The 23,390-nt window shown below is 40.7% G+C and overlaps 1 protein-coding gene across 1 annotated transcript; it reads left to right on the forward strand.

The window, feature by feature from the left end:
• The first annotated feature begins 3,070 nt into the window (after positions 1–3,070).
• OPN3 (opsin 3) lies at positions 3,071–22,622 on the forward strand. Its single transcript, XM_051614206.1, has 4 exons — positions 3,071–3,422; positions 18,648–18,967; positions 20,341–20,592; positions 22,086–22,622. The coding sequence occupies exons 1-4, from the start codon at positions 3,071–3,073 to the stop codon at positions 22,347–22,349; spliced, it is 1,188 nt and encodes a 395-aa protein (XP_051470166.1). The 3' UTR covers positions 22,350–22,622.
• The last annotated feature ends 768 nt before the right edge of the window (positions 22,623–23,390 follow it).

Here is a 23,390-nt window from a genome sequence, read left to right on the forward strand (position 1 = left end):
AACATATAACTGAATGAACAAAGGGGAAATTAAATAAGTCTCTCGAATGCCTTACAACACTCTTCTTCTACTCCACAGTGTTCTCTCAGCAAAAACCTTGACATTTTTGATGGTACAGTTAGGACTGGGAGTTGTGGTTTGCAGTTTGTATTTCTACACAAGGTTAGAGACTTTGCCACTTTATTTACTCTGCTTCAGATTCTTCAGCTCTAGAATGTGAGTGACACTCAATACTCTGATGTCCTGAAATATGAAAAATTACTAAATAGAGCAAAGGCAGGGAAACTTCTGAAAACAGTCCCAGAAGTCTGAAGACTTTCCAGTTGTGAATTATTATTTCCAAGGCTGGCTTTTAAGGTTTTTCATTTACATATGTAAGCATGTATCTACATACACATACATGTCAGCCATCTGAAAATTTACAGCCAATGCATTTTTCCATCCCATGTAAAGTGGGCACAACAGACAACTCATTAAAAGGACCATTACAGAAGCGATCTTGGAAGCCCTTAGGAGTTTCAAGGACTGTTTTCATAGTAGAGGACTGGGGACCTTGTATTCCAGCTTCTTGTACTGTTTTAATCCTATGAGCTGAGCTACATATATATTTAGTACTTTGAGTTGAGACACACTTCCAGTAAGCCACACACATACACTTTGAGAAATGAAAATACCAGCTTGTGGTTTCTCCTTTCATATAACTGTAAAAGTAAAGGCAAAATTATTTTTGCAGCATTTCTATTAATATGCATGCAAGTTTGATGAGCAGGGTCTGGTCAAAATATAAGATAGTGCAAACATGAAGCATCACAAAGCAGATGTCAGGGTTTCTTAAATGTTTCAGTTTTTTAATTGCATTAAAATTTAGAAAAGGATTGGATAATGAATCAATTAAACTATTAAAACCATAGCTGTATTTGTGCTAGACACCTCAACTGGTGTTTAGAGACTGCACTAGAATTAGAAGTCAAGGCTGTTTCCAACTTTGCCTTTGATCTGATGATACAATAACACAGCATTTCTTTTTGCTGTGCCTCATATGAATAGTGACACTGCATGAAAGACAAACGTAATTCTGCTCATGAAGTATTCAAGATCACTTGAATACTGTTAGCAATTTGATAGTATTACTAATGTGATCACTATCAAATCAAGTATTGAAGAGACTGTATATTTAAGGATCTCTTTAATTTTGCTATGAAAAATCCCAAATCAGGAGTTCTGACATGATCTTCATAAAATGTAATTAATGGTTACTCTTTCTCTTATTTGCTAGAAATCCAAAAGGCATCTAGAGGGAGTATTTTTGACAGGTGTTGCAGTGAAAAATTAATTAGAAATCCTGAGTATACAGTGGAATCTGCCAATGGACAGTATATTGTCAAACATGTCAATCATTTCACCCCTGTGCTTCCATACCAGCTTTTTTCTCCTTTCATTTTACAGAGATAAAAAAGGTATACAACTTAAGGTTTTCTTTTAAAGGCAGAAGATAAACATATTTTCTTCTCAATAAGGTGTACCATTAATTTGGCCTAACCACGTCTTACTGTTAGACTTTCACCATGCAGCAGCTGGTCCTAGACCAAACCATGACTGTGTATTGACATGATATTTTTGCACACAGTCTGTCATGCACAGGTAAATCTCTTTTATGGACAAGGAAAGATAAAAAATGCCTTCCTTAAATCCCATGCTGAAGTACTAATGTTCTGTTACTGGATATTTTGGAAGGTCACGTGTTTCTATTAATCCAGCTCTTAGGAGGAAAAAATAGAATTAATTTGAGAAAGGCAGATGCTCCTGCTGCCTTTGTAATGAGAAAAAACCCCAGAAGATGAAGTGATGAAGAAACAAACTGAACTAGCTTTCTAAAGTAGGTTGCAGTTATTGATTAAATCATACTTGATGGATTTCAAACCAATAAAAAACCCTACAAATAAAGTTAACATTGATAAGAGTAGATCCCTTAATCACTGTTTGGTTTTTCTGACCCACTACTTTTTCTATTCCTAACTCTTCTGTTACAGTAGTTTGTCATATAAAATTGCCATGACAAACTGATAATTTGTATATAGATATGTGTTTTGAAAGACATCAAACCTAGCTCAAATAGCCATTTTTTCAGTCTCAGTCCACAAGCAATCACATAGCCCTTTTACGTGTAAAAAAGAGGAAAAAAACCCAAGGTATTGTTGGCCAAGACAAAATTCTGTGAACATTCTCTTGGTTCCACAGCTGACAAGTTTTGTTTTTTTTTTTTTTCATTTTAACTGGAAGTTTTAGTTGGGCCTTTGTGAAGGCTGTCACTCATCAGCACATACACACAGGTCAGCTAGTAAAGCAATAAAACACTTATTCCTGTGAGGAAGACTGATGTTTGGTTTGGCAAGGTGTTTTAGGCCTAAACCCACACTGAGCAAAAATGACTGTGATACAGCCCGGGACAGGTTGGGTTTGGGGGCAGCACAGCCACCCCAGCATAGCTGGGAATCAGTACAACACCCTGGCTAAAACCAGCCAGAGCTGCACACAGGCACCTGGGGCGTTCCAGTACTGTTTTCACACAACACACACTGCATAAAAAGATATAAAAACTGTTGACTTTCCAGTGCAAGGTTTGGTATCTTACTTGCTCCACCACGGATGAAAAGGTGCTCACTTGCACCTCAAGTTTGCCTGGGCCACGATGCTGCTGGTCACCTTGTGAGAATGCAACTACCAGAGCCACCTCTGAGCGCTATGGAGAAGCACCTTAGGAGAAACCACGGCCGTAACAGGAGTTTTCATTGACATGACATCCGGAGAAGTCAGTTGGTTCAGCAGTTTCTGCCTCTCCTCAGGGCTGAGCACAGGGGCGGTCTGCCCCAGCCAGGCCCCCGGAGGACAGCACTGCTGAGGGCAGCCGACCCCCAGCCGGGCAAGGGCGAAGCCACCCGGGGGCGCGCCCGCAGTGGGCGGGAAGGCGGCGGGGGCTCCTCCTTCTCCTGCCCTCCATAGCGGGCTGCGATGGGGCCAGCAGCGGACGGAGAGGCTTAGCCCCGCTCCGCCGGGCTGCGAGCAGCGAGCCATGCACTCGGGGAACAGCACGGACACGACGAGCCGCCCGGAGCCCGCGGCGCCGGAGCCGGAGGTGCCGGGCGACCGGCCCCTCTTCAGCGCCAGCACCTACGAGCTGCTAGCGCTGCTCGTCGCCACCATCGGCATGCTGGGCTTGTGCAACAACTTGCTGGTGCTGGTGCTCTACTACAAGTTCAAACGGCTCCGCACGCCCACCAACCTCTTCCTCGTTAACATCAGCCTCAGCGACCTGCTGGTGTCGGTCTTCGGCGTCAGCCTTACCTTCATGTCCTGCCTGAAGAGCCGCTGGGTGTGGGACGCCGCCGGCTGCGTCTGGGACGGCTTCAGCAACAGCCTCTTCGGTGGGTGGCGGGGCCACGGTCGCCTCCTGTTCTTCCATGTCCCGCTTGGTCCCTCTTCTCGGCTGCCCGCGCTCTCCTTGCCCGCTTTCCCCGGGGTCCCACGCCCTGTCCCCCACCATCACGCCCCCCCTCCCCACCTGTCCCCAGCCGTCACGTACCCCGCCCAAACCGTCGCTTCTCTCCCTCCCTAAAACGAACGCCGCGTCCCTCACAGCTTTGTCCCAGGGAATTCCTTCCCGCGACCAGCCTTTCGTCCCGGTCCCGGTAGTGCCGCCCACCCTCCCTCCCCGTGGCGGGCGGCAGGACGTGCCGTGCCCTGTCTGCCCGGGGAGCCGCTGCCTGGGCTGCGGCGCGGGGTCCGCCTCCCGGCCGTGCCGCAGGGCAAGGCTTTGGGAAGGAGGTGGGCAAGGCTGAGGAAGACGAGCGGGAGCAAACAGCACATGCATCGGGCATCTGTTTCTCGGCCTCCCGTCCTCGCCGGTGTGACGAGAAACTTAGGGGAAAAGGCAGCAGCGTTGTTACCGGGGATCTCCGAGTTGAGCGAGCGTTGCTCAGACTTCACAGGCATAAAGTGTTGTATTTTACATGAGGAAACGCTGCGATCTGTGGATGAGGAGCGCGCGGGATGCGGTTTGTGGGGTCCGGCCTCCGTGGAACAGGTGGGGACCTGTCCGCGTCTGTGGCTGCGCTCCCTGCCCCGCCGGCCGCCCCCGGGCCGGGCTTGGCTGTCCGTAAGGCTACCCAGCGCCCGGCAGTGACTTGAACTTCTTTATCCATCTGTGAAATTCAAATCCTGTCTATCTTTCAGCCATAGCAGTGTCACCGTTGTCTTTTGGGAAACCACTGGTTCCTGTGGAACGGGGCTTTTAGCGCTGCAGAAGGACTACTTCTGCTGTTTCCATTTTCAAAAACTGTAAGCGTTTTGCTATTTTCTTTCCTGAAACTCATCAATACCCTTTACAGAAGTCTGCAGAAGAGTAAGTGCAACCTGTTGAAAGGAATACGGCTTAGTTTTTACTGGTTGAGGATGCTGCAGAGGAACAGGATTGTATTTCTAATGGTGAAAGGAAGTTTTTGGCTAATGAGGAACCAAATCTAAAGTTCACATCAGTTCCTTTTTTTCTGGCAGAGGTGTATAAATTAGACGTGGATCACAGTGCACCCATGCAGTGTCCATGCACTGAAAATTTGCTATGATAAGGCAAGCTGAAGTCTTAGAATGCTTTGTTGCTTTCCTGCATAATCTGTTTGACGTGGCACTACGCCTTTGGTGGGCTGCTGGGGTGAAGGTGTGTAGTTGCTCATGATTGATTTGACTGCTGCTGCCCAGTGCAGTTTGTATCTTGGAAGATGTGGTGGATGCAGGATGTAGTCAGACATTTAAGCAAGGTTTGATATTGCAGGATCTCTGCAGTGCACAGCTCTCAGACATTTGTTTGCCAGTATATTCAGGGAAAGTACTAGAGAAGCTAGCAAACATAAGGCTGTCTACATCGCTCAACCATTTCAAATACTTGAGAAACTCAAGCATTTGCCAACCAGATTCTGCCAGACAGCTGAACATTACACTTACACAGGAGATGTGTAGCTCTGTTCCTGCCTTTATCCCTTATATATTATACTTGCTATTTTTGATTCAGACATTTTCCATACAGGGTCAAAAAATAAGATGCAGTTGAGGGGTGATGTTAAAAAACAGACTATAATACTCTCTTACCATCTTCCAAGGATAGGATTAATAGATATAAAGAGGAATAAATTGGCAAGCAGATTGCTTACTCACACACAATTTAAAATTTATTTTTATTTTGGGGTGAGCTGCATAATTTGTCACTAGAAGTGTATTCAGTGTTGATGCAGTGTTTCCTGCATTCTTTTTAAAAATAACTAGGTTCCCAAAGAACTGTAGGCAAATTATTGGGCTTCATCTACAGGGTAGGCAAGCTAGCATCACTGTTTTTTGTGGTTTTGTTGTTGTTTGGTGTTTTTATTTTTATTTTTATTTATTATGTATTAGAAAAGTGTGTGTAGTTTTCAGATGGAACTGGAGGGTAAACGTACAACTTAATGCACAGGAGTATCTGATGCCTGAATGTGTACTTTGTTAATCTGCCACTTAAAGTAATAGAAAATATTTAAGTTGACTGTTACAATGTGGTGCTAACCTCATTAAGTTATGTCTAAGTTTAAGGTTTCCTTTTGTAGGTAGTATTGTTTTTATCTTCTCAGCTAGAAACAGAAACGTTGTTTTCTGGTAGTGAAGATAAGTGGTTCCCCACGGGAGTAGGTCAGCAGTGGGGCATGTCAATACTGAGGAGGGAAAAAGTCGTGCCCTGCAGGTAGCTTCACACTGTGCTTGCCATCTGGACTGTTGCCACCACAGCTTCTATTTTCATTTTGTAGTATGTCTATGAAGAGAACAGTAATTGAAGGGTTTTGATATTTGGAGTTTATTTGGGTTTTTTTGCTTGTTTTGCTTTGTTTGGTGGATGTGTTTTGTTGTTGTTTTTTTTTTCTTGATAATGGTGAAGACAGTGATTGAAGATTTCATTCAGAGTAACCTGATATTATATTTATAAATACACTTCTCTTGTAAATTAAAGCCCAAGTCAGCTATTTCCTGAGGTGGTGGTGGAGGGGAAAGTAACATAATGAAAGTCTTGTATATGTATTATCTAACAGTGCTTCTTAAAGCATAACATTCCACTTCTTTCCCCCAGAAATTTTTGGGAATAAAAAATACATTCATTGGTCAGAAGACAGACAAAATTGTCAGCTTTTAAAAGTGAAGTTCTCATTACCAAACAGAGTAGTTGCAGCTTTGCAGTTTTCAATTGCTCAGTAAACCAGGAGTGACCTAACAAAGACATTTCTAGAATAAAGTGGAGGTAGTTCTGGTACTATGGCTATGGAGTTTATTAAATCATAACAGATACTGTGACGCTGTTTTACTGCTGTGAGTATTTGCTGGGATTGGACCTAGTCCAGCTCACTTTACGTTAGATGACCAAAGCCTGTTTATTTACAGCTATGCAACTACATTATTGAGTACGAGCTTGGACATTGCTATGTGAGCTTTTTGTACCAGCCTTCCAGGACTAAAGCCTCTGGACCTGAGGTTTTAAATTAAAAGAAGAGAATCCTTATATAATTTTATTTTTTTTTTCCCTTGTCAGAACAGCCCCTAATCCCCAGGACTTGGTGTAAGTTGTTTTCTGCATTTGTTGAGGTATAAATGAGAGTTTCCCCTGATGGTAAACAAGTTTAGGACCCATTATTTTAAAAACCGTTTTTTTTCCAATTACTGTAGTTAATGATCAGGAATCACTTTGAAAAACACAACCATGCAGCTTTATTTTAAATTTTCATGTCATTATGAGGTTTTTGCTCGTACTGTTTTGAAAAGCATGGTCAAGGTATTTTTGTGTTCCTTTTAAGAGTGTCAATACGATTCAATACATAGATGGAATATGTGCTTAAAATGAAGTGGTAGCCTCTACATTTTCAGAAACCTTTCCTACATAACAATGACAACTTCCCCCCCTCAAAAACAAGGAGGGCCCTTTCTATGCTTCTAGTAATTTTGGATTGGAGAATTTGAAAACTTATTTGTAAAAGTTCTTCTCATTTTACCAGCCAGTCTAGCAGTTTGGAGGCATGTGAGATCCAGATCTTAGACACTGTAAGCAGATGTTCATGTTCTGAACCTTTTCAGTTGAGAAGGTGGCAACAGAACTGCAAATTGTCTGTCTAGGAATAAATGGCTATTTTTTGTGTTCCTTGCAATAGCCTGTGTCTGCATTATCACAACTTTATCATTAGGCAAGCCCCATGTAGTAGGGGCTTCTTGTGTTAGGTTGTACAGCTCAGAACTTACTGTACATGCTACTGCTGGCTGTTTTTTCCTGGGACTTCAAAGCTTTTCATTGGACCTTTAGAATGTGCAGAGATCTGCTGGCTGCAGTGCAAGAATAACAATTTTGATAACTGAACTTCTGTCCTTATCACACAAGTAACAATACCAATTTTCTTACAAACATTAGATTCTGAAGTCAAGATACAGTTTATGGACGTGTCTTCACAACGGAAGCCATGAAAAGAGCTTCTCTTTGCTGTTACAAAGCCATTCCAGCACTCCATATACTACTGTGAGGAAAATGACAGATCAGATTGACAAGTCGTAGTCTAAGCTTTGATGACATTGTTTTCTGTTTTAGACAGTAATCCAGATTTAAATTAGTTATACTGAGTTCCAGTGTTTATATTTTAACAAGTGATGTATCCTGATGGAGTATGATAGCTACTTCAATGAAGTGATTTATTTAGTCTGTGAAGGTCACCTTTCGATGAAGGTGTGCAGTCAACTATGTTGGTCCTCCTGAGTCTGCCACCCTCTTCTTATGCAATAGCTTGTAACTTTCTCTGCCTATAGTCAACCAAGCTGAAAGTAGAAGAGATCTGTGTAATCTCTTTATCTGATTTAGAAATACAACTAATTCCTGGAAGGCTTTCGGTCTCCATTTTTGGGTATAACTGCTAGAGAAAACACCTAGCAGGTAAACATACCCAAATGTCCTTGTTAACAGACACGGGTACCCTCTTAACTGAAGCAAAATTTGTTTAATTGTGGGCTCAGGGCATAAAAATGTTTATGAGCATCTGTTAGCTTTTCACAGCCAAACAAGATTTTTTAAAATGACAGTGATTGTTGCAGAACTTTGTTGCAGAAATTTGTACCCCGTCCATCCACAGGCAGTGGAAATCTGCTTTAATGCCTTCTGTACATAGGAATAGACCCTGAGGGTTCAGAAGTAAGTTAGTCTGATCATGTGGAACATACATACCTACCTCTCAAGCATAAATCACTTCAGCTACAAGTAATGACAATGAATCCATCTGCCAGCAGTGGTGTTCTAAGACTTTCTGATATATTTGAGCAAGGGAAGAAAGGAGTGGAAAAACTGATCCATAACAGGAATGGTCTTGAGGAACAGGAACCAAAATCATGTATCTGAGGCAATCTCTTGCATAAGAAGATTGAGTAGTAAGGGTGTAGTCTGGGCTTTATATTATTAAACCTTAATTGTGATTGAAAGACTAGTGTTACTGAAGTGTGAATAGAGCTCTTGATCTCTTCTAACTGTAAGAAGTTCTTGTAAGGGTAAATAAACACTGCAAGCTTTTAAAGTCAAATTAATTGAAAGTATTATGACCCTTCTGGACAAGTCACTGTTGGTATACAGCAGCTAGATCTTGAGCTACCAAGTAAATCTTGACATGCAGGTATATTCCCTTCCAAGAATGTGAACTGGAGGATGAGAAAATTTGTAAGCAGTTTTACAGACTGTATTTTTCTGTGAAAAGCTGTGGAGTATACAGCTGAGGTTATTTTATATTTGATAAGGCATGCTGATTTCCCCTCTTTCCCTTCTCACACACACATGATACTGCCATAATGATCAGAGACTGTCCTTTGGACCTCGCTCCATTTACAGCCTGTTTTAAAGCAAAGCAAAAATATTTATTTATATATAATGTTCAGTTAGTTTTTCTAAGGCTCTTCTCTGCACACTGAAAGAATGATGCCCTGTGCCACCTTGTATCACCAATGTATGCTATATGCACTGGTTTAATGTCACTAAAAACATTTTCTATGTTACTCAGCAGACAGTTTTAGGATCCTGTCTTACAGACAGCTGGAGTCTAGATCAGCATCCTTTCAGCTCTAGGATTTTATTTATTTTTTTTTTTTACAGTGAATTATTCACTTATGGGATTTAACATGGAAGGGGTGATTAATTCCATTGTAATTTTATAGGAGAGGTGTATATAAAATACTTGAAGTCGATTGTGTCTAGAAGAAGTGGTTTTCATCTACCTAGATTTGACTGCAGATGCTAAAATTTCTTGAAAAATTAGAAGTGATACATAGCTTTCACCTAAAACATATAGTAATGTCTAATTGCTGAATTAAAATAGACTGGTTATATATATTTTGTAATACAAAACTACAGAGTGCAATAGCGCCATGTCTTGCTATGAACAAGAAGCTGCTTCTACTAAATTGTCTGGCTTTCCAACTGTGAAGGAGGTGAGGAGTGATTGTAGAATTGCTTTACCCTCTGATAAGGTATACAAAATAGTATTTCGGCACTTGGATGTAGGTTAAGATTTAAGTTATATAGAAAATAATTTGTCTTTTGTCAGAAGTAATGTTCTGTCTCATGGTGGAATCTCACTTGCTGCATCATTACTCTGCAGAGATGCTAGGTCTTCAGGAATACATATTTGATACCAGTGCTGTCTAATTTACAAGCCATGTTTTGGGGGACAGGCTATGGCAAACCATGCAGGTAAGTTGCGTATTGCATGGAGAGGGCAGAAGCAGTTGCAATTGTTAGAACTAGATGGAACTAACACTTCTGTTCTGAAGGCACTGCAATATTTTTTTTTTAATCTAATTAAGGACTATAAAGTCAGAACAGATGCATGGTATGGGACAATGCACTGCAGCTCAAATATGTTTTACACTTCTTTCCATGCTGACCTACACTGTGCAGCTTGAAGTATTTAATGATGTATCCAGACTAATATGACTTAAGAAAAAAGAGTATGTAAAAAATAATTATCACATGGGAGGATCAAGTCTATGCCAAATGCAGTATTTCAGTAGGAAAACAATACAAAATGGGAAAAGTGAGAATTTTCTTTCAAAAAAACTCTGAACAGCAAGAAATAGCAAGAAATAGCTTATCGTTCCTCCCCGATTCTGAGTGTCTGGCTATTGAGAGAGAAAGAATTGCAACATAAAAATTGCATGCTAGGGGCTTAAACAAGAAGACACTTTTCTTCTGCTACATTTGACGTATGCAGCTTAAACGGGAATGACCCCATTCATGCTAGGTAATTCCCTAGGCTTAAATTGAAGCTAAAACTAGCATCTGTAGCTCCTGAACACAAAGAGTGTTTATGTTTATAATCAGTACTTGCAGAAAGGAGTATTCTCTGAGATGAAAAATCTATAGAACAGACAAGCATTATCTGTAAACGCTGAGCAGTCAAGCCTTTCAGTAAGAGTTAGGAAGACTGATTTGCTAGTGGAGTAAATCAACCCTCAGAACCTTGCACCTTGGTCTTGAATCAAAGTACACAGATTTCAAGTATTCTGAGAAGCTTTAAGCATAATTAAATTTGTTCTAGGTAAAAAATAATGTTTTGAAATGTGTGTTTTCGCTGAGTCAAAGCAATTAATTCCTAAATTTGCCTCTCACTTGCAGATAAGTGCTGTTTCGTGTTTCAGGGGCTAATATTCAAACAATAACCAATGGCTTTCTGCAACAGCTTTTTTTTTTCTTCTTTCTTTTTTTTTTTTTAAAATCAGCACATATTTAACATATGAAAATATGCAACTAATTCAGAATGAAATCTAAATCATTTCCAGAAAGCATGCTTGGGGAGGGAAGTAAAATTCAGTGCTTTCCTCTGTGCTAGGCCACAAAAAGTGGATAGTGCTTGGAGAATGGAGTCATCCTTATGCTTAAATCATAGATGAGGTTGTTGGAAGCAGCGCAATAACATGCATGATGTAGATATGATGGGCTAAAAAGGGTAAGGTTTTTCCAGGTGAGATCTGGCACCAAAGTTTATGGCATTATGCAAAGCACTGCATTTCTACAGAGACAGCACAAGAAGCCATGCATCTGTGTGCTCTTTGAAAATACCTGCCAAGATTTGACTTAAGTAATACCATTATATTCTGTGGTTACAATGGGCATTGTTACATGCTGGTTGCCAGCCAACCAAAGCTGACTCAAAATCAATGTACTGGGTGGAGGTGGGAGGGAGAGAAGAGAGAGAGTAGAAAACAGAGTTCTCTTTAATTTATAGTGGCTTGAAATAAAAGATTCATGGTTGCTTTACAGGGCTGGTAATAGGCCAATTTATTTAAAGGAGTGGTACCAGAAAGTGGCAGGTAGGAGTAGTGACAGATATAAAAATCAGCGTATGTTAATACGCTTCAAGTTTCATTGTATTCTCACTTCTTTAATGGTAGCTGCAGCTTAAGCTTATTTATGGTCATAGATTTGACTTTCAATTAGATTTTTGAGCATGCAAAGAAGAAAATCAGTAGTTGTACTTGATACTGCCATGTATTCCCATCCTTTCCCACCAAAGGATATGAAAAAACTATGTTCATAGGCAGCAGGTTTGAAAAAAAAAAAAAAGCAAAAGATGGAGGAATATAGAGGATGAGACAGGGATGGCTCTGAAGAGAGATTTAAGAGAATCTTTGAAAGGGTGAGAAGTATTCTACTTATAGGAGATTTATTTGTGGGTGTCCACTCTAGGTAATGCTATGTGTAAGGTTCCTTGTTTTTATTCCTGCCATGTCAGCTACAATCTTTGGGAGTCAGCGTCTACTGCTCCACTTTGAAAGTGCCAGCTCAGCACTATGAGGGAATTGTGGGATCAGGTCAGACATGTTATGTATCTGAAGGATATTCCTTCTGCTTATCACGTGAAATACTGTGGACCTAGCCTTGCAAAAGAAAATCTAGAGTGTCACATAGGAAGAAGACCCTGAAGTCTGCTGGCCTAGTGAGTATAAAGCTAAATACCAGATGCAGACAACTAGTCATCATAACAAGGAAGAGAACACAATTGCCCCTGCCTCCAAGTCTCAACCTCACAGGATATTGAGTCCTATAAATTGCTTAATTTCATAGCATGATGACATCAATACTTGGGATAGTTACCTCAGTGTCACGAGGTACATGATTACTAGCCTCTGTGCTTTAGCATGAGTAGTCAAAGAACACTTACACCTATTCTTTAGTGTTAAAGTTCTGGGATTGTTTTGAAGCTTGACATCACAACTAGAGTCAAGATAGAGAAATCAAAGTTAAGAATTAATCCATACTGGAGGAAGACATATCTGTATTTTGCTCCATGACATCTCTAACAAGGAGGTTATATTTTTCACTCTTGTTAATAAGTTTTAGTCAACACTTGTCAGTACTGTGGAATTCCAGTTGCCTAGTACAAACTAAAACCTTGGGTTTACTCTTGTTGTAGCCTGAATTAGCTTGCTCAGGTTAGCATCATGAATTTATTATTTTTTACAGTCAAAGCAAACTTCCAAGTTTCTTTGTAGTTTTTGATCTGAATATGCAACTATGACAGGAAGTAGAGCAAATAATACTGCACCACTACTGCTCAAATGTGCCTAGAAGCTCAATGAGTAGACAAAAGAAGGGTGTAGCAAATAAGACCATTTTTCCCTCTAATTTGAATATGAATCTGTCATCCAAACTAAAGTATGACCTGTATGGAGACCTGTGTGGTGTTTGAAATTTGAGGTGGATACATATGTATGTTACTCCAGTTGTTTTTAAATATAGGTTATGCCACAAGAAGGCTTAATAACCACAGTAAAAAGAAGAGAATCGTTAATGCCCAGCATAGATATCTCATCAGATCCACCAAATGCATCATATTTCAGATGTGCTTCTTACTGAGATTAACTTAATAGGTTTATCCGAACCACAAATGACCAATGCTTTTGATTGCTTTGTACACAATCCTGCATTTAAGCCCCTTAACTATGATCATCTAATGATTCCCTCCATCCTTCCTGACATAAGCATTTCGTGTTAATATTGGGCAAAGATACAGAACTGCTAACGGGCTGTAAAGAGTAGTCTGTTAGAATGCAAGATAAACCTTATGATAAAATAATGTTTCAAAAGAAGAAATCACTAACAATGGAAAGATGACAGGAAGAAGCTGAAGTGGAGCCTAATATAGAAAGGAATATCTTTAGAATGAGATTCTGAAAGCTATGGGTTAAAATCCAAAGTGAACAAGGAATGAAATCCTTAAGTAAAGAGGCTCCATTTAAAATAAGTTTGCTTGAATGAAGGCTTCGGGATTCACTTGTGAACTCTTTGCAGTGAACCATAATAAACTTCACTCAGCCTTCTCTATAGTTTCATTGACAGTTACTGGGGAAAATCTGGATGACAAGCAAATATGTAGTGCATCTAACAAGCCTGTGGCACAAAGGTGAATTTTTACAATTGTTTCAAGCTTTAACTCTGTATCTGAAAACACTTTTACACTTCAGCTAGTTATCTTGTATAACAAAACACATCAATCTAGAGGATTTGCTTTTATAGACATTTTTTTTATATGACAGCTTTGGCTTCAAGGCCAAACTGAAGCATGTACATTGCAAGCTCATTTGATAGTTACTATTAAAAGAGGAACTACTTTCTTTAAAGATGGAAAGTATGATTAAAGACTGACATGTAGATCTCTGCAAAGGGCAAGAATTTATTAGAAGGCGGCCCTTTAAGAAATGAGCCCTTAAGTCCATTTGTGGGTGACTTCAAAATGAGTGACTTTTTATTAATCTCTTTGAACTATGCATCTAGATAGGTCTTGTGAAAAGCTCTGGTTTACCTCATGATAGCTATGTAGATTTATAATTTACTCTGTAGCTGCATCTCTAGATGTCCTGTTCATTGGCTATCTTGTTATTGGCATGAATAGGTTAATAGAGCAGGTTTAATAGAATCCTATATTTCCATGGGAAGAAAAATAATCTCATAAGGAAACACAACTTTTAAATTTGTTAATCATAACCAAGAACTATAAAGTTCCAGCAGTACTCCCTAGGATGTTGAATATATCACAGATGCTGCTTGAAACCATCCCTTGACATCAGAGCTAATCTCCAATTGAATTAATTTATCTACCAAACGGTATTAATTCTCCCTTCACTGATTCTCATTTAATTAGGATTTCCTCATTTGAGAAGAAATTTTCTATTCTTGTTATCAGTGCAGCAGAGGTACAGGTAATTACCCAAATAAGATATAAGTAACGCATTAAATATTTTTTTTATTATCTTGTCTTGTGTAGAAACTTGGTTGGGACTTGACAGTGCTATTAGCTGCAGACTGTCAAAATGCATGTTGCAAACTGACTGTGGCATGATGAGTTTGAACAGATTCTTCGAAGGTTTTTGCTACTGTGAGTTAGTTACTAGCTCATATCATTATGCATGGAGGTGGCAGGCTCTCTACTTAGAGCTGAACAGGACCCTTGGGCATTTTTTGCCTTTATGGCTTTGCAGCTTCTTAATGGAATTTGTTGCCACAAAATATGCACACGGAGTAGCTGAAATTCCCTCTAGCTGGGAAACCCAAATAACGTATAAGGTTTCCAGTTGTTGCGGCAGATCGTTCACTGGTATGAAAGTCAGTTCATACTTCAGTGGTCTATCTACAAGGCTATTCTAGTTACATGAGCTAATTGTGCTGCTTCTTTCTCAAAGCTTTTGTTAGAAATATCAAATGTGCTTTGGTTGCCTATTGGTGCAGAACGGAAATATGCATAAGGGGGGGAAAAATTCAAATTGTTTTCTGTTCTAATCTTGCCCTTTCCTCTGTACTGAAGTCTTATTAAAAATTAAGGACCATCCCAGCCCCCAGTGCAAAAGTGGACCTTATGATCCACTGACTTTAGCAAAACCTAAGCTCCTAAGTAATTTTTAACAGTTTTGAAGACTTTACCTATTGAGAATTTTTCAATATACTTTAGAGTTAGGGATAAAATAAATTGTTGAAACTTTTACAAGCTGGAAAACTGTTGCCAAGAAGTTATTTCTATCAAAAGCAAGAGCTCCCCAATTTGTGGGATAACTGAGAGTTGTGCAGCTGCTTGTATTTTGAGGGCTTAAACAACTTGTGGTATAATATCCGAAACCTTGAAATCACAAGCTTAGCCTTCAAATTGCAGACTTTACTCAGTAAAATAATAATTAAAAAGTTTTATCTTGTACAGATTTTTACCACCTTTATTTCTCTTTGGAAGAAGGCATCAAAATATTAATACAATCATAGAATACCAGGTTGGAAGTGACCTCAAGGATCATCTCGTCCAACCTTTCTAGGCAAAAGCATGGTCTAGATGAGATGGCCCAGCACCCTGTGCATCTGAATCTTTAAAGTGTCCAATGCTGGGGACTCCACCACTTCCCTGCGGATATTATTTCAATGGCTGATCATTGTCGTTGTGAAACATTTTCCTGTTGTGTCCAGTTGGATCATCCCCAGTAGTAACCTGAACACATTACCCCTTGTCTTTTCCATGAGACTCCTTGTAAAATGGGAGTCTCCATCTTCTTTGTAGTTGCCCTTTAAGTGTTGGAACATGGTGGAAAGGTCTCATATAAGCCTTCATTTCTCAAGGCTGAACAAACTCTGTTCTTTTACTCTTTCCTCACGTGTGAGACTTCCCAGTGCTTTGATATTCTTTGCCCTCCTCTGGGACCGTCTCCGACCTGTCCAAATCTCTTTTGTATAGTGGGGACAACAACTGAACAGTGTTCTGGGCCTGACAAATGCTGAGTGGGATGATGCCTTCTTTATCTCTGCTGGTGATGCCCTTATTGATGCAGCTCAGCATCCTGTTGACTTTCTTTGCTGCTGCAGGACTCTGTTCACTCGTATTGACCTTGTTGGCCACTAGGACCCTCAGGACCATTTCCACAGAGCTGCTCCCCAGTCGGATACATCCCAGCCTGTGCTGCACCCCTGGATTATGTTTTCCCAGGTGCAAGAACTTAGATTTGTCTTTGTTGAACTTCATAAGGTTCTTGTTAGCCCACTTTACCAGCCTATCCAGGTCTTCCTGCAGGGTGGCTCCCTTATCCGAAGTGTCCACTTCCCCACTCAGTTCATTATCATGGGCAAACTTCATCAGAGTAGACCTGATCCCATAATCCAGGTCACTTATGAAGATATTAAACGGAGTTTGGCCCAGTATTGATCCCTGAGGGACTCCACTTGTGACAGGTTACCCATGTGAAAAGGAGCTATTTACCAGCACCTTCTGAGTGCAACTTGTCAGCCAGTTCCCACCTACTGCACAGACCACTTGTCTAGACCATAACGCAGCAGTTTCTCTAGGAGGAGGCTGTGGGGAACTGTATCAAAAGCCTTGGAGAAATCCAGGTAGACAATGTCCACTGCTTGCCCCACATGATCTGAGCAGGTTGTAGAAGGTGATCAGGTTTGTCAAGCACGATTTGCCCTTGGTGAATCTGTGCGGGTTTTTCCCTGAATTGTGAAAGCTCCCAGGAGGATCTGTTCCATAATTTTCCCAGGGATTTAAACGGGACTGTTTGGCCTGTAGTTTCCTGCATACTCCTTTAAGCCCTTCTGGTAGATGGAGGAGACATTAGCCATCTTCCAGTCTTCTGGGGTGTTCCCTGATCTCGACAACTTCTTGAAGATTGTGGAGAGCGACCTCACAGCAATGTCAGCCAGTTCTTGTAACACCCTCAGGTGGGTGATGTGAGGCCCTGTTGATTTTCAGGGGTCAGACTCCTGTTATCATTCACATACTGACTCTTCTTTCACTGATGGTGAGTCTGTGTTTGTATCAACCTGGATTTTTTTTTTTTTGGAAGGCCTGAAGTTAATTTCAAATATAAGGAAACAGCTCTAAAAAAGACCAACTTACAGATTCCTACAGAGTAATGCATGTTTAATTTAAGTAATGAGTTACTGTGTAGAATTTCTATATTTAAAAAATGGACGATCGAATTTACAATTCTAACAAAGTTATTTGCATTCTATGGAAGTATAGTTGTATTTCCTACAGCTTTTTTTCCCCTACCTTTTTTTTTTTTTTTAACATGAAAGGAGGGGAGAGAAAAAAAGCAGTGCAATCTTAGACATTCCTGTGTTAAATAGCTTCTGAAATGCTGATAACACTACTAAGAAATTTTTCCTCTGGCTATTTCTGTTCCACTCAGCAATGTCTGCATGGTGATAGACGCTGCCTGTAGTTCAGTTCTGCTTGTTCAGTAGTTTATTGGTAATTACTTATCTGAGAGTTGAAAGGTGCTTATCCACCCAGTTAAAAACATGTACTTATATGTGATACACACTCACAACATAGCTTCTACCCCTTGAACACACTGAAATTGTTTTCTTATCAGTTTCTCAGACGTGTAGACCATTGTAGAAGTGACAAGAATGACAAAATGCAAAATACTCTTAAACAGCATTATCTACATTATCTACAGCACACCCAACCAGAATTAATGTATTGGGTTTTTTCCCTAGTACACATTTTTCCCTAATACACATTTTAAAACTCATCTCCTTATAGCAGATCTCAGTATTCCGGTTCTTACAGGTGTTTCTGCATGTCATGTACCACTAACAAACAGGCACTGCAAAACACGATTGGCTTTTTTGGGCCAAAATTCCCTACATTTTGTCTTATCCTGCAAAGACATTTTGTTTCCAATTTCTGTTTTTATGGTTAACTACTTCAACCTCTACTCTTGCAGCTATGACCTTGTTGCAGTAGAAATCCTGCATCAAAGAGAGTTTACTGTAGTGTCCTGTGACATGCCTCATTCTTGCCTCATGCCTGCATGCTACCAGACACCTCTTGAATACCAACGGAGCAGGGATTTGCACTTCAGTACATACTGCCCAAAAGGTTGACCAAGGTCTCTTACGTTGTAGGTAGAAAACTCAAGTGTCCTTTTAATGAGCAGTGCTTTCAGACTGACTGTGGCTTGATCTAAACCTGTTCAAAGATCTATGTAAATACCAATTTTTAGGATATTGAGTTTACAGTGACTTCCTTGAGAATGTCAGGGACTCAGTGAATTATTGCTTCTCCACACCTGTACTTTCAACCAAGCGTGTGTGCTTTTGATTACTTTATCATGGCCAGAATTCAGTACTCGGATATAAAAAATGGGGAAATATGAAGAGTACACAGGGACATGAGTCATTGAATATCATTGCAGGGAGAAGAAAGGTGGTAACGTGTAAGGTTAATTTAGGTATTCTGACTCACTGTTCTGAGGAGCTGCTCTTTCTTTCCACTGATCACAGACAAAGCCTCAGTGTACTATGTAAGCAAACAGAGCCTATAGTTGAGTTATGTGAATTTTCTTCCATAAACATCTGTAGATTATTTTAATAACAATTAGGTAAAAATTTGTATTTCCTAATCTTTTAGCACAGAGAAATAAGAGGGGAACTTCTTGCCTTACCTTCTCTTCAGGGAATAGACTGCATTTACCTGAGCTGTTCGCCTGCTAGCAAGGGAAACATTTATCAAGAGGACTTCAGTCCAATTTGCAATGTTTGTGAATGATTAAATTGATTGTCTTTATTTTTCTTACAGGAATTGTTTCAATTATGACTCTTACTGTTCTTGCCTATGAGCGCTACATTCGAGTAGTCCATGCAAAAGTGATTGATTTCTCTTGGTCTTGGCGGGCTATCACATACATCTGGCTCTACTCACTAGCCTGGACTGGAGCACCTCTTTTGGGCTGGAACAGATACACGCTGGAAATTCATGGATTAGGTTGCTCAGTGGACTGGAAATCAAAAGACCCCAATGATACCTCCTTTGTGCTTCTTTTTTTCCTTGGCTGTCTAGTAGCACCTGTTGGGATCATGGCCTATTGCTATGGACATATTCTATATGCAGTAAGAATGGTAAGTTAATTAAAATAACAATTATCTTAATATAATATTTTCAGTGTGTCATGGGTTGGGCCCAACATGACAACAAGGGAACAGGCCCATGGCTGCTCACTCAAGCCGCACCCCCACTCTGGGATGAGGAGGACAAAGCTGCTGGGTCAAGACAAAGGACAAGGAGGGTTCTTCACCAATTAAGGTCCTGGACAAAACAGACTCAACTTGGGGAAAAAATAATAATTTAATTTCACACTAATCAAATGCACACAGGACACAGAACACAGAAAACACAAAGAGCAGTGCTTAAATACATTACACCCAACCCATCCCTTCTTCCTGGGCCCAAATCACTTTGTATCCGGTTTCTCTCCCTCCTTCCCCCAGTGGCACAGGGTGACAGGGGATGGGGTTTAGAGTCAGTTCACAGGCTGGTGGTTCCTGCTGCTCCTTTCTCCTCAGGAGGAAGGATTCCTTATGGTCCTTCCCTGCTTCCCCATGGGGTCCCTCCCATGGGAGAGAGTCCTCCACAAACCTCTCCTTCATAAGTCCATCCCACGAGGTCCGGAGCTGCTCCAGCCTCGGCTTCCCAGAGTCATGGGCTGCTTCGGGAACAAACTCCCCTGGCACTGGGGTGTTCCAAAGCTGCGCAATCAGAGTCCACAGGCAGCAAATCCAAGTCCAGTGGCCAAGTTCACCTCTCCTGGTGCCTTCAGGGAATGTTCTACCACTTTCCTCCGTGAGTGCAGGGGGACAGCCTGACATCTTGCCATGGGCTGCAGGGAAACTTCTGCTTGGGCGCCTTCTTCCCCTTCTTTCTCACCGACCACCAGCACCGCTCTCCTTCCCCAGCACAGCTCTTCTCCTTTAAGTGCTCCTCTGCTCAGGTGTTACAGCCTTCTTTTGCATGTTAATCGCTGAGGCGCATCTATTGTCCCTCTAATGGCTCCTTGGCTGGTTTTGGAGCAGGGGGAGCAGTACAGAGAAATCTATTTATGACATTTTCTTTTCTCTGCAGATAGCTTATGACACAAATCTATAGGATTGTCTAAACAGCCAGCCAAAGAACCACTAAATGTAGACCGAACTTTCTTACACTAGCAAATGAGAACAAGTTAGGTTTCTAAAATACTTAAGATGATAAGTGTAGCATGCTTTGCTACATTGCTATTCTGTTTTTCCTCACATTACATTTTTACACTTGATATACAAAATAAAAGTCTGGGAACCATGATGTAAACTTCCAGAAGAATTGTGGCTCACGAGATAAGGTGTATAGTTGTCTGTGCCTAAAACTAAATCAGTTATTTATACCTAACTCTAGAACTGCTCAGTTTAAAGTTAAATATAGAGCTGTTTTACCTTACCATTTATCTTTTTTTCTTCTACAGCTTCGCTGTGTCGAAGATTTCCAGACTGTTCAAGTGATCAGACTTCTAAAATATGAAAAGAAGGTGGCTAAAATGTGTTTCTTAATGATCTCTACGTTCCTTATTTGTTGGATGCCCTATGCAGTGGTCTCCCTCCTGGTAACATACGGCCACAGCAATGTTGTAACTCCAACTGTAGCTATCATCCCATCTTTCTTTGCCAAGTCAAGCACGGCCTATAATCCAGTAATCTATATCTTCATGAACAGAAAGGTAGGTACATTAAAGATTTTCTTATTTTAGTAAATAGTAGTAAATACCACAGTTGTCCAGTTTAGGTCTGGTTTACTTTAATCTGTAAAGCTTAGATTTAAAAAAAAATATTGAACAGCTAGGATAAATAGTGTAAAAATCTAGTAGAATTAAAATCCCTAGTGGGGCTTAAAGTACTACCTTATAAAAAATTGGGTTTTAAATGCCTGAGTTCACTCGTGAGCACTCACATTAAAGGGAGGGGAAGGACTGTCAAAATTTACATGTCTAGTTTTGACAGTTGACCTATGAAATAGATTGCAACTAGAAAACCTCATCTGTGTCGCTCCCTTACCACAAAAGAACTCTGTCAGAGAAAATTCAGAATACCCAATGTCTGTTTTTTGGGAAGAAAAATTTGCCTCTGACTCTTCTGTTATGGCAACAGAAGTATTGAACAACTTGGTGTAGTATTTCAGATATTACACCAGTAACATTTCTCAGAGCTTCACTGTATTCAAAGCCAGAATTTCATGTTGATGACAGTTAAATGCTCTTTTGAAACAAATTTTATACTGTTAGGAAGACATACCTATCTATGACAAGTTTTTATTTTTATCTGCCTTTATAGTCTTCATTATGAAAAGTAGACTAGCTTTAATATAATCCAGAATACTAACTGGAATTGTAACATGTAAACTTCTGAAACCAAGACTGTATAAAGTTACAGATATCTGGAGTTTAATAGAACCACTTGACAAAGATTAAAAAATCAGGAATAATTGCTAGAAGGATTTCCCTGGGTTTTCATTACATTCTAGCTCATTATAAATAATAACTGATTTTTCTGTGATTTCCTACACTAGTTTGCAATAGCCAGGCAGGAGCCTGGGCTAGCGAGCAATCTCTGAAATCTTCAAGACCACCACATGACCTTTCTCTTTCACCAGATTATCTTGCCCTGTCATTTTGTAACTTTCTAGGTCCTCTTCCCAACAGGACCTATTGCCTCCCAAGTGTCAAAGTAGGATTGATTTCCTATAACAAAACTTGTGTAGTACCTGGAAAAAGAAAGTCACTGGCCATGCAGAATAATACAGAATAATCCTTAACACAGCTAAATGGAATGTTGTTTAGAAGGATGTCCTACTATTTTTCAGAGAAAAGGAGGGATCTTCCTGCCTTATCCCTCCCACTCCCCCATTTGTTGGGGAGCCTAGTCCTCTTGTTCTTAGCAGATTGTCGATTGCAGATCCTTCTGCTGCTAAAACACTAAGTAGCATTTCAGTGCCCTCTACTGGCTAGGTGATCCTATTCAGCTCTTCGGCACAGAGTAAAAAAGTAAGCACTAAAAAATGCCACCATGCTTGTTACAGCACTGAAGCCACCTCAGAATAACGTGGAGATGTGCAGAAATACACTTTTAAAAATACATTTATTGTACTGCTGTGTTCACTGGATCGTAGTGAGTGCTTAGGAAGTTGTAACTTCATTCTGTTTATTCTCTCTTGCAGTTTCGACGGTGCCTTTTGCAACTCTTGTGCTTTCGCCTGATGAGATTTCAGAGGACTGTGAAAGAGAAACCATCAACAGAGAATGACAAACCAATCCGACCGATAGTTATGTCTCAGAAAGCAGGGGACAGACCAAAGAAGAAAGTGACTTTCAGCTCTTCATCTGTAATTTTTATTATCACCAGTGATGACACTCAGCAAATAGATGACAACAGTAAATACAATGGTACAAAAGTAAATGTCATCCAAGTGAAGCCACTATAGGGATAAAGTAAAGAGATATGAGAATGAGATGGACAGTAGGCTGTTTTGTTTGGAGACTAGTCTCAGTGGCTCTGTCTGTGGGCTGCCAAGGGAAACCATGTTCTCAAGCTGTGAAATACTGAAGGGATTCTGCAACTGAAGCTCTTCAGGCACTTCTGTTTTGGCCACAGTACTGAAATCTCTGCATCTGTGCCAAAATTTCTGATGGATGTCTTTATTCTGAATGTTCTTGAAGTTTATTGTAGGATTGCCATTCAGGAGAGCTTGGTCAGGCTGGACAAATACGCTGACAGAAATGTTATGAAGATCAGCATGGGCAAGTGCAAAGTCCTCTGCATGGGATGGAAGAACAACGCTGCAACACAGCAGACCAGGCCCTGGCTGCCTGGGATGCAGCTCTGTGGAAAAGGATGTGGAGTCCTGCAGGGCATGAGCCTGCAGTGTGCCAGAGCATCCCAGGCTGTACTGACAGGATCAAAGCCAGTAGTCTGAAGTGATTATGCCCTCAACTCAGCCCGCATTAGGCCACATTTAGATAATGCATCCAGTTTTGGGACCCAAATACAAGAAAGACTTCTGTAAATTGGGGTGAGTTCAGTAGAGTCCCCTGAGATTGTCAGGGGCTGTAGTACTTGGCCTGTGAGGAGAGGCTGGGGAAGCTGCACTTCACCAGCCTGGAGATGAAACATCTTCAGGGGAACCTAATAGCAGCCTTCCAATATAGATGGGGAGGTTTTCAACAAGATAGAGCCAGGCTCTTCAGGGTGATTCCATAGTGGAAGGATCAGAGACAACAACCATGAACTGAAGCAGGAGATCTGGATAGAATATAAGGAGAAGTTTTTTTACCCTGAGGACAGCTAAGCAGTGGAACAAGTAAGACTAGAGGTTTCCTGAGGTTCCTTCTGCTTCAGTTATCCTGCAATCTCTGAATAGCATTCCCAGCACGCAGTTATCAGGAAAAAAGGAGGAATGTTTGAAGCTATCTGCAGCCTAATTGTTCTGAATTGGTGCTTTGCAGCGTGGGGGTGCAAAAGGTGA

Source organism: Apus apus, chromosome 3 (assembly GCF_020740795.1).
Source record: "Apus apus isolate bApuApu2 chromosome 3, bApuApu2.pri.cur, whole genome shotgun sequence".
Lineage (NCBI taxonomy): Eukaryota > Metazoa > Chordata > Aves > Apodiformes > Apodidae > Apus > Apus apus.

Bases quoted from the DNA above. Each gene is read 5' to 3' on its own strand.
- OPN3 (XM_051614206.1), top strand. From the start codon at position 3,071: ATGCACTCGGGGAACAGCACGGACACGACGAGCCGCCCGGAGCCCGCG. The intron at 3,423-18,647 runs GTGGGTGGCGGG...TTTTTCTTACAG, and splicing joins CTTCAGCAACAGCCTCTTCG to GAATTGTTTCAATTATGACT. The intron at 20,593-22,085 runs GTAGGTACATTA...TCTCTCTTGCAG, and splicing joins ATATCTTCATGAACAGAAAG to TTTCGACGGTGCCTTTTGCA.